Source organism: Panthera tigris, chromosome B4 (genome assembly GCF_018350195.1).
Source record: "Panthera tigris isolate Pti1 chromosome B4, P.tigris_Pti1_mat1.1, whole genome shotgun sequence".
Classification (NCBI taxonomy): domain Eukaryota; kingdom Metazoa; phylum Chordata; class Mammalia; order Carnivora; family Felidae; genus Panthera; species Panthera tigris.
Window position 1 is genome coordinate 70,905,568 of NC_056666.1, and position 15,865 is coordinate 70,921,432.

Genomic DNA, 15,865 nt, shown 5'->3' on the forward strand with positions numbered 1-15,865 from the left:
AGGGTATTATGTTAAGTGAAATAAGTCAGAAAAAGAAAGACAAGTACCATATGAATTCATTTAATGTGGAATGTGGAATCTAAGAAACAAAACAAAGGGGAAAAAAACCTGAAAAAGTATAATTAGTTCTATAAATACAGAGAACAAACTGATGGTTGTCAGAAAGGAGGGGGTGGGCAATGGGAAAAATGGGTGAAGGGGAGTGGAAGATACAGGTTTCCAGTTATAGAACAAATAAGTCCCAGGAATAAAAAATACAGCATAGGTAATATAGTCGATAATATTGTAATAACGTTGTATGGTGACAGATGATTAGCCACACTTATGATGAGCTTAATACAACATAGAGTTGTTGAATCACTATGTTGTGGACCTGAAAGTCAGGTAACATTGTGCAGCAACTATACCCAAATTAAAACAAATAAAAAGCCAAATTCAGAGAAACAGAGAGTAGAATGCTGGTTGCCAGGTGTTGAGAAAAATAGGGAGAGGTTGGTAAAAGGGCACAAACTTCCAGTTTTAAGATGAATAAGTTCTGAGGATGTAATGTATAACATAGTGACTATAGTTAAAAACACTATTTTGTATAGTTGCAATTTGCTAAGAGAGTACATTTCAAGCATTCTCATTTTAAAAAATAAACTATGTGAAGTAATGGATATGTTGATTAACTTGGTCGTGGGACTCATTTCACTACATATAGCAGTTGGAAAAATACTTAGTGATAAATAATGTAACAAAAGAAAACATTTACAAATTCATTCCCTCTGTACACCATATCAGGTGCTAGAGACACAGGATAGTGGGAAAGGAAATCAAAGATCAGTGACACAGTCCACAGGCATTTGTAGTCACAAAGGAATTCATAATTTAATAGAATAAATATGAGTAGAAAAATAAAGGCATTTCAAGAAACTGTTTAGAAGAATTATTCAGGTAAAAAGCAAACGTTCCTACATCTGCCACTTTTAAAATTTATCTTCCTGCCATCCTAGGATCTAGTTGTTGGTATGAAGCCTTTAAAATAAAGGAGCTTTCTCTTTATAAGATAAAGAACGTTCTGTACTTTTTAACTAGACAGGAAGAGAGAGAATGAAAGAAGGAAGTGAGAGGAAGAAAAGGAGGAAATTAAGAGAGTAGGGAGGGTTTATGGGGAGGAGGAGGAGAGGTGTGGAGCCAGAAAGATGGGTATAGGTGGGGATGACTTGAGAAGCCAGTAAAAATCTCCAATGTGGATGGTGGGTGGAGGTGGATGGGATGAAGCAGTGGTAATGACCATGGAGACTGATTAAGTTATATGTGTTGTTAAGTTTCCATGCATTCTCTGTCCTTTCTGAATGCTTTATATAACTGAACTCTAGGGGATTAGTGTAGGGAATATTAAACACTGTCAAGTTTCACAACTGGATCAATGTAGTCTAGCATCAAGATAGCATCTACTGAACAAAGTGCCCAGGAGGCAGAGGAAGCTATGAGAAGATAAATTTCTGGGAATTTATAGTTAATTATAGAAAGGTTTGGCCTTGAACCTCTTCTCTCTATCATCCTCTCCTCTAGAAGGCTTCTCTCATCACCTTCTGTGTGGGTATATCTTTGATTTATGTATGTAAGTAGATTCATAATATAAAATATATTACATATGCAGTATCAGCTTTATGTGCTTCAAGGAGATGAAAGAATTCTTCTAGAAGAGAGGCTTTCCTAAAAATTTTTTTAACATTTATTTGTTTTTGAGACAGAGAGAGACAGAGCATGAACGGGGGAGGGGCAGAGAGAGAGGGAGACACAGAATCTGAAACAGGCTCCAGGCTCTGAGCCGTCAGCACAGAGCCCGACGCGGGGCTCGAACTCGCATACCGCGAGATCGTGACCTGAGCCAAAGTCGGACGCTTAACTGACTGAGCCACCCAGGCGTCCCTAGAAGAGAGGCTTTTAAAGAGAAGATGAAAGATTCAAAGGTTATATTTTGGTGAATCTTCACACTGTTGATATATGTTATCAGCACTTCTCTTGTAATTTATCTATATACCTACCTAATACCTTCATACTTATGTATCTACATACTTACTCTAACATGTGGGCTCCTCAAGGAGAGGAGGTATGTTTTTTCAATTTTTTCATTCCCACAGCTAGCTCATGTTCAATGCATTGCAGTTTTACCATAAGTATTTGCTGAATGAAAGAATAAATAAATGAATGATCACAGCATTATTTCAGAAAAGCCAAATAACATGAGATTTTTCAAGAACCAAAATGTTTACCAACATCAGGAGAATGAGCTATCAATAATATTAAATTAGGTCATTTTCATTGAATTATGATTTTACTGTAATTAAATATCCAAATAAAAATCTGAACAAATTGCTCAGTTAAGTGTTGAAAAGGACTCTTTGGTCTAGTTTGAAAAACACGTAAAGAAAAATGATATTTCCTGAAAAGTAATTCCTAATGCACTTAAAAAATAATTACGAAAATTGCATTCTACAAAGATTTCACTTTTTAACCTCTAAAAATGTGTTTGTTTTCTGTTTTGTATATGGTTCTCAGAAATCGGTTGACTATTTTTAAAAAAGACATCATGAATTTTGGTAGACTTTATTTTAAAACCCCAATAACCTGACTTCAGTAGGGCACTTGTTTTGAGGTCATAGCTGTTGAAAATGGAATCAATCACTTTAGAACATAGGGCAGAGCAACAAGCATGAACCAATTTTAATTAAATAGCTATGGTGTTTTGACAAGTTGGCATATATTTTCCGGACAAGTTGGTCTGACTGATTTTGTTTATAGGCTGCTTAGAAAGAAAGGGTTGTTTAAATGTCTGACCACCAATTTTAACATGTCCTTCAGCTTTGGGAATACATTATAGAACTTCTTTCAAAGTATTTTAAACTCCTTTTCACAATCATTTTACGTCTTCATTTTTCTTATTCAAAGGTTACACACCTACCTTAAAACACAGTACTGACAATTTCTGTCCCAAATGATGACATGGACTAAGGCCTTATAATTGAAGTAACTCCTGGATTAACCATAAATGCCTAATGTCTTCACAATATGTGCCTAAGAGGTTGAATCTCCCTTTTATTTACTGTCACCATTTTGTACTTCTGGCATCACCTGATCTAGTGGGATGACAGAATATTCAAGGACAATCGTGGAGGGGAATCTCAATATATTTATTAATAGTCCCAATAACTAGCTTCCAAATAGTAGACAGACATCTTATAGTAAGACATGTCCATGCAGCATGGGAGAGTCCAGCCAAGTGGGCAGTGTGCAGGAGGTGCCAGAGAACATGTCTTAGCAGGTGACCTATAGTATGAAGAAAATTGTGCAGAAGATAACAGATAAGCTGGAAGCACTGGGGTTACCAGGCAAACACATTTTAGGGTCCAGTCATGGGCACTGGAGTGATAAACACATTCACGTGAAAATGAAACTAATAGTCTGGTTAACATAAGATGTAGATCACAGTTTTGAAACAGGCGGTAAGTTCTATGAGGGATTATTGTGAGTAGGTGAGATCAGTCAAGTCTTTAAGGATAATGTGAGAAGAATGGTGCTTGAAGGAATTATAAGATTTGGTTAAGCAAGTGGAAAATAGAGACATTCAAGTTTTATCCCAATTTAAATGCTTCAGTCTCCAAGGTACTTTTTTTTTAAAGAGAGCTAGAACATGATTAAAACACTGGGAAAATATAAATCCTATACTGTTGCACATGAGCAGTAATTTTTTCAAAGCCACATGGAGGCAGCAAGATATAACTCCTTCAAATTTGTATTTTTTCAATGGATGCATCATTGTTTTCAGGTGCCATGGAATGATTAGTAACTGATCATCACCCTGAAAGATTGTTCCAGCCATAACTTTCACCCCCATCTTTGTGTGTATATTGTGATTGGTCCTAGGAGTCACGTGTAGCAGTTACCACTTGTCGTTGCACCACTTGTATATAATAAAAACTGCAATGTTGAAGACACCCATTCTGCCATTTGATCAGGCTCCCAGCTCCTCTGGGGTAGATTTCAAACTCAGAGTGTGGTTATACTTCAGGTCAGAATTGGATAGGTGTTGCTAAACATGAGCCCTATTGACAGACATTCATGTCAAATATCCTGTCCCTGGATGAGATGGGCTAATACTCTGTAACTATTTTTGTTTAAATTAATTTATGTATTCTGAGAGTGGGGTACAGAGAGAGAGAGACAGGGGCAGAGAGAGAGGAGAGTTCAAGAATCCAAAGCAGACTCCATGCTGTCAGCATGGAGCCCGACTCAGCGCTTGAACTTATGAACCATGAGTTCATGACCTGAGCTGAAATCAAGAGTCAGATGCTTAACCGACTGAGCCACCCAGCTGGCCTACTTTGTAGTTATTCTTAGTGGAATATCAGGGATATGATATATTGCCATGAGCTCTTCTATTAAGTTTTTAAGATACGATTATAGAGCTTAGGAATAAGTTTAAAAAGAAATGTTGTAGGCAGTGAGACATCATGGAAGCCAATACAACAATGCCCAGTAATTCAGAACATTTATTTTAAACTCATACCTAAAATAAGAAATGAAGAACAGCCATTTTTAGATGACAAGTTTAAAAATATTTTAGAATCCTAGCATTTTAGAGTAGGAGGAAAATTTTTGGTCATATGATCACGTCCTGATTTTACAACTGAAACCCAGTAAGATTTGATAACTTGCCTGACAGTGGTTGGGCCCAGTCTAGAATTTGGATCTTCCAAATCCCAGCCCAGTACCCTGACAGATCATTTTTGAGTCAAAGATCCATTAACTCTGGAGTTCGACAAGCAAGAGGAGCCTTGGGGAAATGTTGTGCAACAAGTGGCTCAAAGTCTAGCCTAGTGTACTTAGACTAAGTAAGGATGGGTCCAATACTAGAAGACCATAGTATGAACCTTCCATATTAGAAATAAGGAACAAGCTACTAAAAAGGGAAGAATGCTGTACTGGAAACACACTAGACCCAAAATAAGGCAGGATGGAAGGAGAGAAGGAAGCAGAAAGAAAAATAAAAGCTATTATTCACTGAGCATTTACCCTACGTCGAGCACTATCTTGAATGCTTAGACACACTGTATATTATTTAATCTTCTCAACCTCCCTACAAGATTGATATTATTATCTCTAATTTTTAAAATGAGGAAAATGAGAATTGCTCACAGTACACAGAGTCTGGATTCAGCAAAATGAGGATTAGAAAAACAGATCTGTGTGACCCTAAAGCCCATACTTTTCCCTTACCGTATAGTATTGTGTATATCAAATTAATTAATATACACAACAACCACAACAGAATACTTGCTAGGTGGCAGGAAGCTTACTGAATGATAGGAACACTTTTGCAGTAGACTAGAAGCAAGACTCAGTTTCTTAGTGGCAGTGGAAATGTGTTTAAGTCACTTCATCTCTAGGTGTCCATAGTCTCATCTGTAGGATGACAATTTTTCATGACCCACATTATAGGATTTTTATGACAGTTAAATTAAAATGCAGTTGAAATATTATCTTTTCATATATCTAAATTACATTATTTGGAAGAAGAAAACAAATTAATTTAGTCGGAAAAAAGTTTCAGAGTTGTGCCTGGAATTACAATAAAATCATTCAGGGCTGCTTGATTTTAGCTAAGCTAGACTATTATAATGTGATAAAGAGTCTGAGTAACAATGCATTGTAGCCATAACCTGCTATTAGAAATCTACACTAATGGGGTGATTCCCATCCCTACGTGATCAGAAGAATCACAAGAACTCTTACAAGGATGTGAATTCTCTGGCTATTGGAACATTGTCAGAAGTTTCTGGTTTAGTAGGTGTGCACTGGTGCCTGGGAATTACTAGGCATTACAGATGATTCTTGTGGCCATGAATTAGAGTCAACTGTACTGGTTAAAAATGCAGATTCTTGGGTTTTCCTTTAGATCTAGTGGTATCAGAATCACTAGGGAATTTGATTTGTGAATATGGGTTTTTATTTAGTCCAAATATGATTTCTGTGAACTCACTATTCTAAGGTAATACACTACTAATAAGTGAATGTTTATTATTACTTTGACTCAGATGGCTATACATAAAAGAACCCCAAGAAAATTACAAATTGCCAGATGGTACTTGGACTTTATTACATTTGATGAAGTTTGGAGAGTTCAAAATTATGCATTTCTCCTATAAAACTATATCACTCCTGTGGTGCATATTGTGAAAAGCTGAACAGTTAAAACCAAATATGTATCTGGTGCATTTGTCTCTAATTTTTGATGAAAGTGTATTTTATAAATATCCCTTTGCAGAAAAATGTACTTATGTCTAAGATGCTTATCATCCCTTTAATCTTTGTTTGATTTCAATAGCTGAGTCCTGAACATTTATTTGCAAGTTGAATAAGATCTAAAATATAAGAATAGCATGAAACCAAAGAGGTATATATGTCTCTGTTTTATAAAAAAATGACTTTATACACAAAAATATGTGTCTGGGGAAAAAATTAAAATTTGTTGTTTATAGTCCTTGTCATTCCTTTCTGGGACTTCTGAAGTTGGTGCCAAGAAATGTCCATTTTTTCCTGTAATGAATAGAGTGATAGATGTGGATGCAAAATGAAGAAGCTCAGAGCCCTGGGAGAGATTCCTGCCCATGAAGTAGGACAGTAGGAACCGGGGGTCAGAAGGAGTTGTTATGGGGGGGAAAAGAGAGAAGACATAGAGGTGACAGCTGCTAATAGAACTTGAGAAAGAGAGGGTTTTTTTTTAGAAGTTTTGCTCTGTAATGTGCAATGTTATAATTCTACATCCAACTTCCTAAGAAAATTTCAGTTCAAAAAAATAGTCTCCAATCCTTTTGACATCATTTTCCTTCAGTCCTATCCTTCTCTTTTGATTCTGATGGGTTTCTGGGCAAGACTCAGGGGAAAGACAAGGTCGTAGAGACCAAGGTATATTCCAGTTACACAAATATGAAAGTTAGTGGGTCCTTACGTGTAATGATTATATAGAATTCAGTCTGGTGAATGCATTCACTTTATCTAATGACTGCCTCTTAATTCAGCATTTTCACTCTTTACAAGCTCAAAGTCATAGTATATATCTCTTTCTTTTCAATCCAGTTTGTCAAATCCCCATCCTATAACAGCCCCTTAAACATCAGTATCCCATAAAAGCCTACCCTATTTTCCTTTATCTCTTCATCCCAGCTAGTTTTTCAAAGGTAGTTTTTCATCCACTGTCATGGCTTCAAGTCCTCCTTATGGGCTGGTCTTTCTCAAATCCAAATGCCTCTGCTCAGTTTCACACCTGGAATATCTAACTGGCAAATGGCTATTTCCGCCAAGATCTTCCATGGGCTTCTCTGGTTCATCATATTTAAAACCAACCTATCATGATTTTTGTCCACTCAGTCACTCAAGCCAAAAAATCTGGGAGATATCCAAGATTTCTCTCTTTCATCTGTCTTACAGTCAATTGCCAGCCTTGTGCATTCTTCTTGCTAAGTATTTCTTGAATCTGTTTCTCTTTAAGACCCTAGTAGCCTTTACTTAGTTTGGGTTACCATCAACTTTTACTTATAGGAGTATAATATTGTTTCTCTTCTTTTATTCTTACCCCATTTGTCCAAAGTAATCTTTTTATCTTTTTAACATAAAAATATGATCCTCAAAATTCTTCAGATAGAAATTCCTTTGCGTGCCATACTAGACCATTCTGTTATCTAGCCCATGGCCAGCTGCTGGCCTCTTCCTAGTCATCATCCTTCCTACCTTCCCCCACCTCCACCCCCCACCCTTTACATTTTATACTCCATTAAAATGTTGAAATACCAGTTGGTTACTCAAGTCATAATGCCTTTGTACTGGTAACAATAGGGCTTCTTGTCAGTGTGCATGCATGGCTATCCTCAACCATCATTCAGACTTCAGCTTAAATGCTACCCTCTCTATGAAGCCTCATCTAACTCTCTCAGACAAACTTAAGTGCTTCTTTTCTTATGCGTTCATAGCAATTTTATAAATGTCAATTATAGGGGCATCTGGGTAGCTCAGTTCCGTTGAGCATCTGACTCAGAGGTTTCAGCTCAGGTCACAATCTCACAGTTTGTGGGTTCGAGCCCCATGTCGGGCTCTGCAGCTGGCAGCGTGGAGCCCGGTTGGGATTTTCTCTCCCCCTCTCTCCCTCTTTCTCTTTCTTTCTCTCTCCCCCTCCCCCACTCTTGTCTCTGTGTCTTTCAAAAATAAACTTTAAAAAATTAAATAGATAGATAGATAGATAGATAGATAAATGTCAATTATAGTTACTCCCCCACTGTATTGCATTTATTTGTTTGCAGGTATATACCTATCTCACTGAAAAGGTGTGAGAATTACATGAAATAGTTCAGGTCAAATACAGAGAATATGCAACAGATGTTGGTTAAACTGGCAAGTTATTGGGACTCAATAATCATGTTTAAATGTTTTTTAAATGTTTATTTTTGAGAAAGAGAGAGAGACAGAATCTGAAGCAGGCTCCAGGTTCTGAGCTGTCATCACAGAGCCCAATGTGGGGCTCGAATTCACAGACTGTGAGAGCATGACCTGAGCCTAAGTCACATGCTTAACCAACTGAGCCACTCAGATGCTACAATAATCATACTTTACATGAAAGATTTTAGAATATTCCCAAATGGGAGCAATTTTATTTTTTCAGCTGTAGGATTGTGTACTTGTATTAAAACTACTTATTAAAAATTTCCGAGGTGAAAATCCTATTTATATCGATCAGACATTGAAAAGTTTGCCAGAGGGCTTTTCAGAGGGGTAATTTAAGATCCTGTTGACATTGGACAATTTATGAATTGAATTTGGCATAGCTTCTAGAAATGTTCATCAGCAAATTCAGTTTTCTTTATATTTTGCAAAGTACAACCATCGTAGACCCAGAGTAGAGTCTTTGTTCTGACTCTGCCATGTATTTCCCTGAGCCTGGTGTTTGCTCATGTAAACTCTTCTAGTTGAAACTGGTACCCTCCATGACTGCCACCAGTGTGACTCCTATAGACAGCTGCCAAGGAGGCTCGAGGAGTGGTAAAACTTGGGGCTATGATTGCTCCCTCCTGTATTATGAAGTGGGAGAAGAAAATTCTGATTGCAAAGTCATGAGGAAGAGGTTCCGAGAGTGGCAGACCCTGTTGTATTTTTCTTAATACCTGGAAAAAGGGGGAAAGTAAGAATATTACGACAGAGCTTTGCCTTACCTTCTCACCACCTACTAAGATGAGACTCCCCTCAGAGGTGCTTCCTCGTTAAAGGTGGGACAGAGGATTGTAATCGCTGACTTCACATGAGGAATAAAAAATTCTATTATGATGGGTGAGATTAAATGAATTAAAACTTTAAAAGCCAATAAAATTAAGTTCAGTCATATAGAGTTTGTGATGCTTTATTAATTTATAAAAACAGCAGCCATCTATTTGCAACTGCAAATTACTCAATATTAATAATAACACTAGTGTGTTACATGTCTTGCTATAGAATCACTCAAGGATTTAAGCTTAGCAGCAAATGTGCCTTTAATGTGTGAAGAGAGGAAGAATATTTGTAGGGCTTAACAATGTAAATGAAAGAACTTGAAATGGGGACTATCATAAAATGAGATTTTCTGCCTGGAAGTATCTCTAGCCATATGACCTGGGATGATAATGAACTATAACAAGGGCATAATGTGATTAGAATAAGATGAGTGATTTATATCAGACACGTCTTGTCATAGAGAAGGCACTGAAGTTATCACTCTTCAGCACAGTCTATGCATTAGTGCTGTCTGCGTTTGCATAGTTAGTGGCTCTGAAACATTTTCTATCTGACCTCTAGGGTTCTCTGGGTAATTCAATGTGTATTTTGTGAGATTGACCCAGTAAGACAAATATTTAAATGAATAATGGAACTTTTTTTTTTAATTACTGATTCCCAGAGATTGGCATGTTTAGACACCCTCACTATTTCTGTTCAAATTCATGGGAGGCTTCATCTCATTGTAAAAATGGCTTTCTGATTCTTCATTTCTCAGAATAAATCCTATATGTTTTTTCAATGTCTTAGAAAATTATTCCCATCACTGAATAGACTGTAACTTGTTTATAAGGTCAGAAAGAGTAGATCATCACCACTAAACTTGAGGGGCAAGGGCAAGTATAAATATTTCTCTTTTGAAATATGTTTTAAAGCTATGCTATACAAAAGGAACTTGCAAATCTAATTCGTGTACAGCTACAGTCCTGTGATGCACAGTAACCTACAGGGACATTTTAGTGTCAACCTGCCAGAAAGTTTGTAAAAATGTATACACATCATGAACAGTGACTGAAAATACCTGGTGTGGTAAAGAGCATGATGCCTCCCCCACAAAAGATCTATATCCTAATCCCTGGAACCTGCAAATATGTGAAGTTACATGGCAAAGGAAAATGAAGGTTGTCAGTCAGCTGACCCCAAAATATGGAGATTATCCTGGACTATCCAGGAGGACCCAATATAACTACAATCGTGTTTAAAAGAGGAAGAGAGAAGCAGACGAGGACAAGAGGTAGCAGCATGAGGAGGCTAGCCTGAAGGCCGACCAAGAGGGCCGGGAGTCAGGAGGTGCAGGTGGCATCTAGCATCACAACAAGGACAGAGAAACAGATTCTCTCTCTGAGCTTTCAGAAGGAATGTTGCTCTGCCAACATCTTGACTTTAGTTCACTATGACCCATTTTGAACATCTGACTTCTAGAACTAAGATAATAAATTTGTATTGTCTAAGGCTCTGCATTTGTGGTCATTTGTTACAGCAGTAATAGGAGATGAATACATCTGAGTTTCTCCATATGTGTGCTGACATAGGGTATTATTGATCTTTCACATCTTTTCTAGCCTAACAGTCAAAAATACCTTATTGGTCTTTAATTTTTCATTATTAGCTAAGTTGAGCTTATTTCCTTCTGCTACATCCTTGATAAATGTTAAAATTGCTTTATGAACATCCAGCTCATGGACTGGACCTATTTCATTATTGAAGTTTTAGGGTTTTTTTTTTTTCCTTACCCCTTTGTTAGGCCATTAGGTATCATTTTTGCTGTTGGTGTCTAACACATTAAGAACCTACTAAGTTTTTATGAGGAATTTACGGTGACTTCTTTAGTGTTTATGTATTATTTTTGAGAGAGAGAGACAGAGACGGGGGGGGAGAGAGAGAGAGAGAGAGAGAGACAGAGAGCATGAATGGGGGAGGGGCAAAGAGGGAGGGGAAGATCTGAGGCAGGCTCTGCACTGGCAGCAGCAAGTGGGGCTCAAACTCACAAACCCTGAGATCATGACCTGAACCAATGTTGGACGCTCAAGTGACCAAGCGACCCAGGCGCCCCGGGGGGAATTGTGGTGACTTCCTATAAAATAAACCAGCTTTTCAACTTAGCCAGAGATGATCACATGTTTTTTTTTCAGTATGTTTTATAGTTTAAACTATTAATGTAATAAACTATGAAAATAGGTTTCTTACCTTCACCCATTCTTATGTCACTGCAGTATATCCCACTTTATGGTACTTCATTATTATTCAGTAAACTGCTGAATTCAGTTTTGCATGTAATTTTATGAAAGAGATGCATGTATCCTTTTGTTCCTGCCCATTTCTATCATGGTCATGTTGGTCCTATCAATGAACTGAAAGCTTCTGTCTTTGCTGTGCTCTGGAATCATTTCAATATATGGAAGCTATTTGTGGAACATTGACTGTTCCATGCCTTGTTACACATGCTCTTTCCCTACCCTATGTTATATTATGTAAATAAATTCAAAGGTATTTAGAAAGAAAAGGCAAATAAATATATTACCTCAAACTGCTGTTTTGAGGTTGAAACTCCCCTCATCTTTTAAAACCAGAGAGTTTTTGCATCCATAAACCACTCCTGTAATTATAGAAGGAAAAGGAGGAGAGATGCAAGAAAGGCTGTCCTTGGAGAGTTGTTATTGGCAGCATAGCTTCTGCCTACCTATAATTTCATTAGATTTCCTTTCCTATGATGTGTTATTGCTATTACTATTTCCATTATTATCATTATCATGATTGTGCCTTATATGAAACCTATTTACACTCTACCGTATTATAAATATATTGTTAATTCATCTTTTATGATGTCAGCTTGGACTGTATTAATAGGAGTGTCCAGGATCAAAGAAGGAATAGCCCCATGTTACTTCATCACAATCAGAACATTTTAGCAGAATTGTGTGGAGCTTGGAGTATTACATTAAAATGTATTGGTTTATTAGGTTGCAAAAGCATTACAAGTTCTTCAAAAAACAAATTGGAAAACAGAACAGAATAAAGAAGTAAAATTATTTATAATGCAGTCTTCCAGATAAATTAGTCAGTGCATGTGAACTTTATGGAAAAAATACATATGTATTTTTCCAAAAATGGAATCATCTTCTACATTATTACTATTTTGTAACCTGCTTCTTCACTTCACAAAGTATTATTAAAATTTTTCATGTCATGAACTATTCTTTCACAAGGTTATTTTAGTGAATGTGTTATATTGTAATTTGTGATGTGATCATGATATAACAGATTACCTATTGTGCAAAGTTTGTTTCCATTTTATGACTATTTATGGTGTTGCAATGAACATGACACAATGATTATTTTCTCGAGATGAATTCCCAGAAGTTGAATTGGTAACTTAAAAGGGTTGTATAATGACTTCTCATATGCCTAGCCAAATTTCCCTCTAGAGGTTGTTCTATTTATTATTCCACAGTAAGTATAAGAAAGTGACCATTCTCCTCACCAACAAATAGCAGAGTTGTATTAAGAGTTTCCAATTTTTAATGGGTAAAAAAAGGAAAATTTCATTTTGACATACATTTCTTTAACTACACATATCCGTGATCACTAGCTGAACAGCTTTTTCAAAATTTTTATTTCTTTTTTTACTTCTACCAATATAACACAGAACAGTACATGATACAAGCATCTCAGGTAGCCTGGGGTAGTCTAGCATACTATAAACAAACAAGAATATCCTCACCCTTCTGCAGTGACTCATATGGGTATCCATACTAAATGGGACACTTAGAAACCATTAATATCCTTTCTCACCAGGTGTTTGTCATCAAATGAGCTCAGGTCAGATTAGGTTTTGCTGCTGTATGAATGCTAGAAAAGCTTTATTTTCAGAGTTTTCCTACTTCGAAATTGAGGGCGAGGGATGGTAGACATATAGTGAAGATAATAATTGTTTAAGTCTATTAACCATTTATATTTATTCCTTTTGTGAATCGGTTTTCATATCCTTTGCTCAATTTTTTATTAGGATGCTTAATATTTTCCTCATTGGATTATAAGACCTCTTTGCACATTAAAGACATTACCTTTTTTCCTATTATATATGTTACGAATATTTGTTTTGAGTTTTATTTGTTATTAGGATTTTTAGTTTAAAACAGCTGTTGTCGGGGCACCTGGGTGGCTGAGTTGGTTAAGCGTCTGACTTCGGCTCAGGTTGTGATCTCGCGGTTTGTGGGTTCGAGCCCTGTGTCGGGCTCTGTGCTGACAGCTCAGAGCCTGAAGCCTGCTTCAAATTCTGTGTCACCACCCACCCGCCCCTCCCATTCTCATGCTCTGTCTCTCTCCGTCTGTCAATAACAAATAAACATTAACAAAAAAATTTTAAAACAGCTCTTGTCAAATTGGAGTCTTCCTGAGAATAACCTGATGTGTATGTATGTGTATGTATCTGTATCTGCACAGAGTAGATACGCATGTATGCATGCTTTGGTATCTACATGCATGTTTCATGTAAAGTCCCAAACACTTTCCATAGAGTATTTGATATGAAAGGTCAAGGTAGTTATACTTGTGAGCACACATATAGACTTGCCTAATCACTATATTGTACACCTGAAACTAATGTAACATTGTGCATCAACTGTACTTAAGTTAAAAAAAAAACCCAAAGGTTCTAATATATATTATGGTGATAGTTGTACCATTTTGGAGTAAATTAAAAACCATGAATTTCACAATTTAAACATGCGTTGTATGCTATGTGAATTATATATCAGTAAAGCCTCTAACAGGAAAAAAAAAAGCAGTCTAGATAGAATTCTGAAATCTGAATCTTAGAAAGCCCAAATGTGATTCTAATGCAGGTTGAGATTCATAGTATGGCTCGTGGTAGGTTTGTTTAACATGCGGTTGTTGTCGACTTATCTGGTAAAATCTATCAATCTTTTCCTTTGTGATTTCTGTCTTTTATGTTAAGCTGAGGATACTGTGTTTCAGAAGAGACACAGACAAACTAGAGAACATTTGCAAAGGCCAACAACCAGAATGCTGAGAGACCCACAAAGAATGACAAAGGAATGATGGAGGAAATGGATATGTTCGGCATTAAACCTAGACTTTGAGGAGGAACATGCTAGCTCTCTTCCACTGTCAAGTGGAAAAGACAAACTAGCTATTCTCTGTTGCACCAGAAAGCTGAGAATAATGTGTTGAGATTCAGAACATCAAATGCATCTTCCACTGTGAATTTGCCTTTATGAAACATATATGATCATGTCACTTCCCTGTTTGGAATCCTTTGTGGCTTTTGTTGTCTTTAGACTACTCAGTGTCCTGTGAGGTCCCTCATAGGATCCCCATAATCCAAGCCTCACTTGGCAACTTCTCGCTCCACGCTACTCACCTGATGTGCTGCCCAAGTGAATGGCTTGATGTTTCTCAAAAGCTCAACAGGTTCACACGTCTTTCCTCCTTCTCATATCTGACTTTCACAAGCTATCTGATCTACTAAAGCCCCCTTTCTTCTAGCCTGAGCCATATGTTGAGCTCTGGTCAGGGCAGAGTCCTTGGGAGTCCGTTTCTGTCACGATCCTCTGTCTGGAAGGTTACCAATGTGACATTATCCAGAAAGTAAGTCATTGAATATCCCAATCATGTATTTATATGCACTTACATATAGTAATATGTGGTTAATATTTATTAGTAACAAGCTAGGTACTAGGGCAACAGAGATGAGTAAAATGCATATCTTCCCTTCTAAGATTCTCAACATTGCAGAGAACAATTAATGAAAATTAAATGGGAAAGTTTAGTGAATATTGGAGAGGGGATCACCACTGTATAATTCACATTTCAGTAGTTATGGAAATCCGAGTGAATTTATAATGCATTCAGACATAAAACTGTGCTTAGGAGGATAAATAAAATGAAAAGAATTAAACTTGCCTGGGTTATAGAGAGGAGTAGCAGCATTGCGTTCTAAACCAAATGTGTAATTTTTGCCAAGATGATTAAGCAGAAGATGTTTATGCTTCCGTTGAAAATTTGATTGGTGTTATACAGCATGTTAACTGAAAGACATGTTCATCTTTACTTGCTTAGGAATCCTTAAAATGTTCAATACAGTGGCTTCATGTTTTTGCATACAAAAGGGAATGTGCATCACTGAATGTCTTGGGATAATGAGCCTGTTAGTATTTTAGCATCTGCGAAATTTATATTTCACTGTGGTCATTAATGGATAATTTTCCCTTCCACAGTATAGAAAATGACATTTTTTTCTTATTGTTACACACCAATTAGAAGTAGGAGTTGTCGTATTTCTAGTAGCACATTACTCAAGTGCATTGCATTTGGAGTCCTTCCTTTCAGATATCAATGTGCCCTGCAGCCCAAGTTCCGAGTCGGTAAGAATCCCACAGTTGCCACGGTCTGGAGTCCCCAGTATTTTAATCCCATATCTCCAACACTTCCAGACCTGGCTAGTGAGCTGTCAGGGAATGCCCATTAAGGAAAATGCATTCCTCGACATCACGCGCAGCAA

General features: G+C 37.0%; 1 protein-coding gene across 3 annotated transcripts in view; it reads left to right on the top strand.

Annotated features, from left to right (window-relative positions):
- TMEM117 (transmembrane protein 117) overlaps positions 1 to 15,865 on the top strand; it is a 483,475-nt gene that overhangs the window by 408,537 nt on the left and 59,073 nt on the right. Inside the window, exon 7 of one of the 3 annotated variants that reach the window (XM_042992137.1) lies at positions 3,815 to 3,875. The exons of the other annotated variants lie outside the window; for them this stretch is intronic. Within the exon in view, the coding sequence (XP_042848071.1) occupies positions 3,815 to 3,832 (18 nt within the window). The 3' untranslated portion in view covers positions 3,833 to 3,875. Of the gene's footprint in view, positions 1 to 3,814; positions 3,876 to 15,865 lie in introns of those variants that run through there. 3 annotated transcript variants of the gene reach the window in all.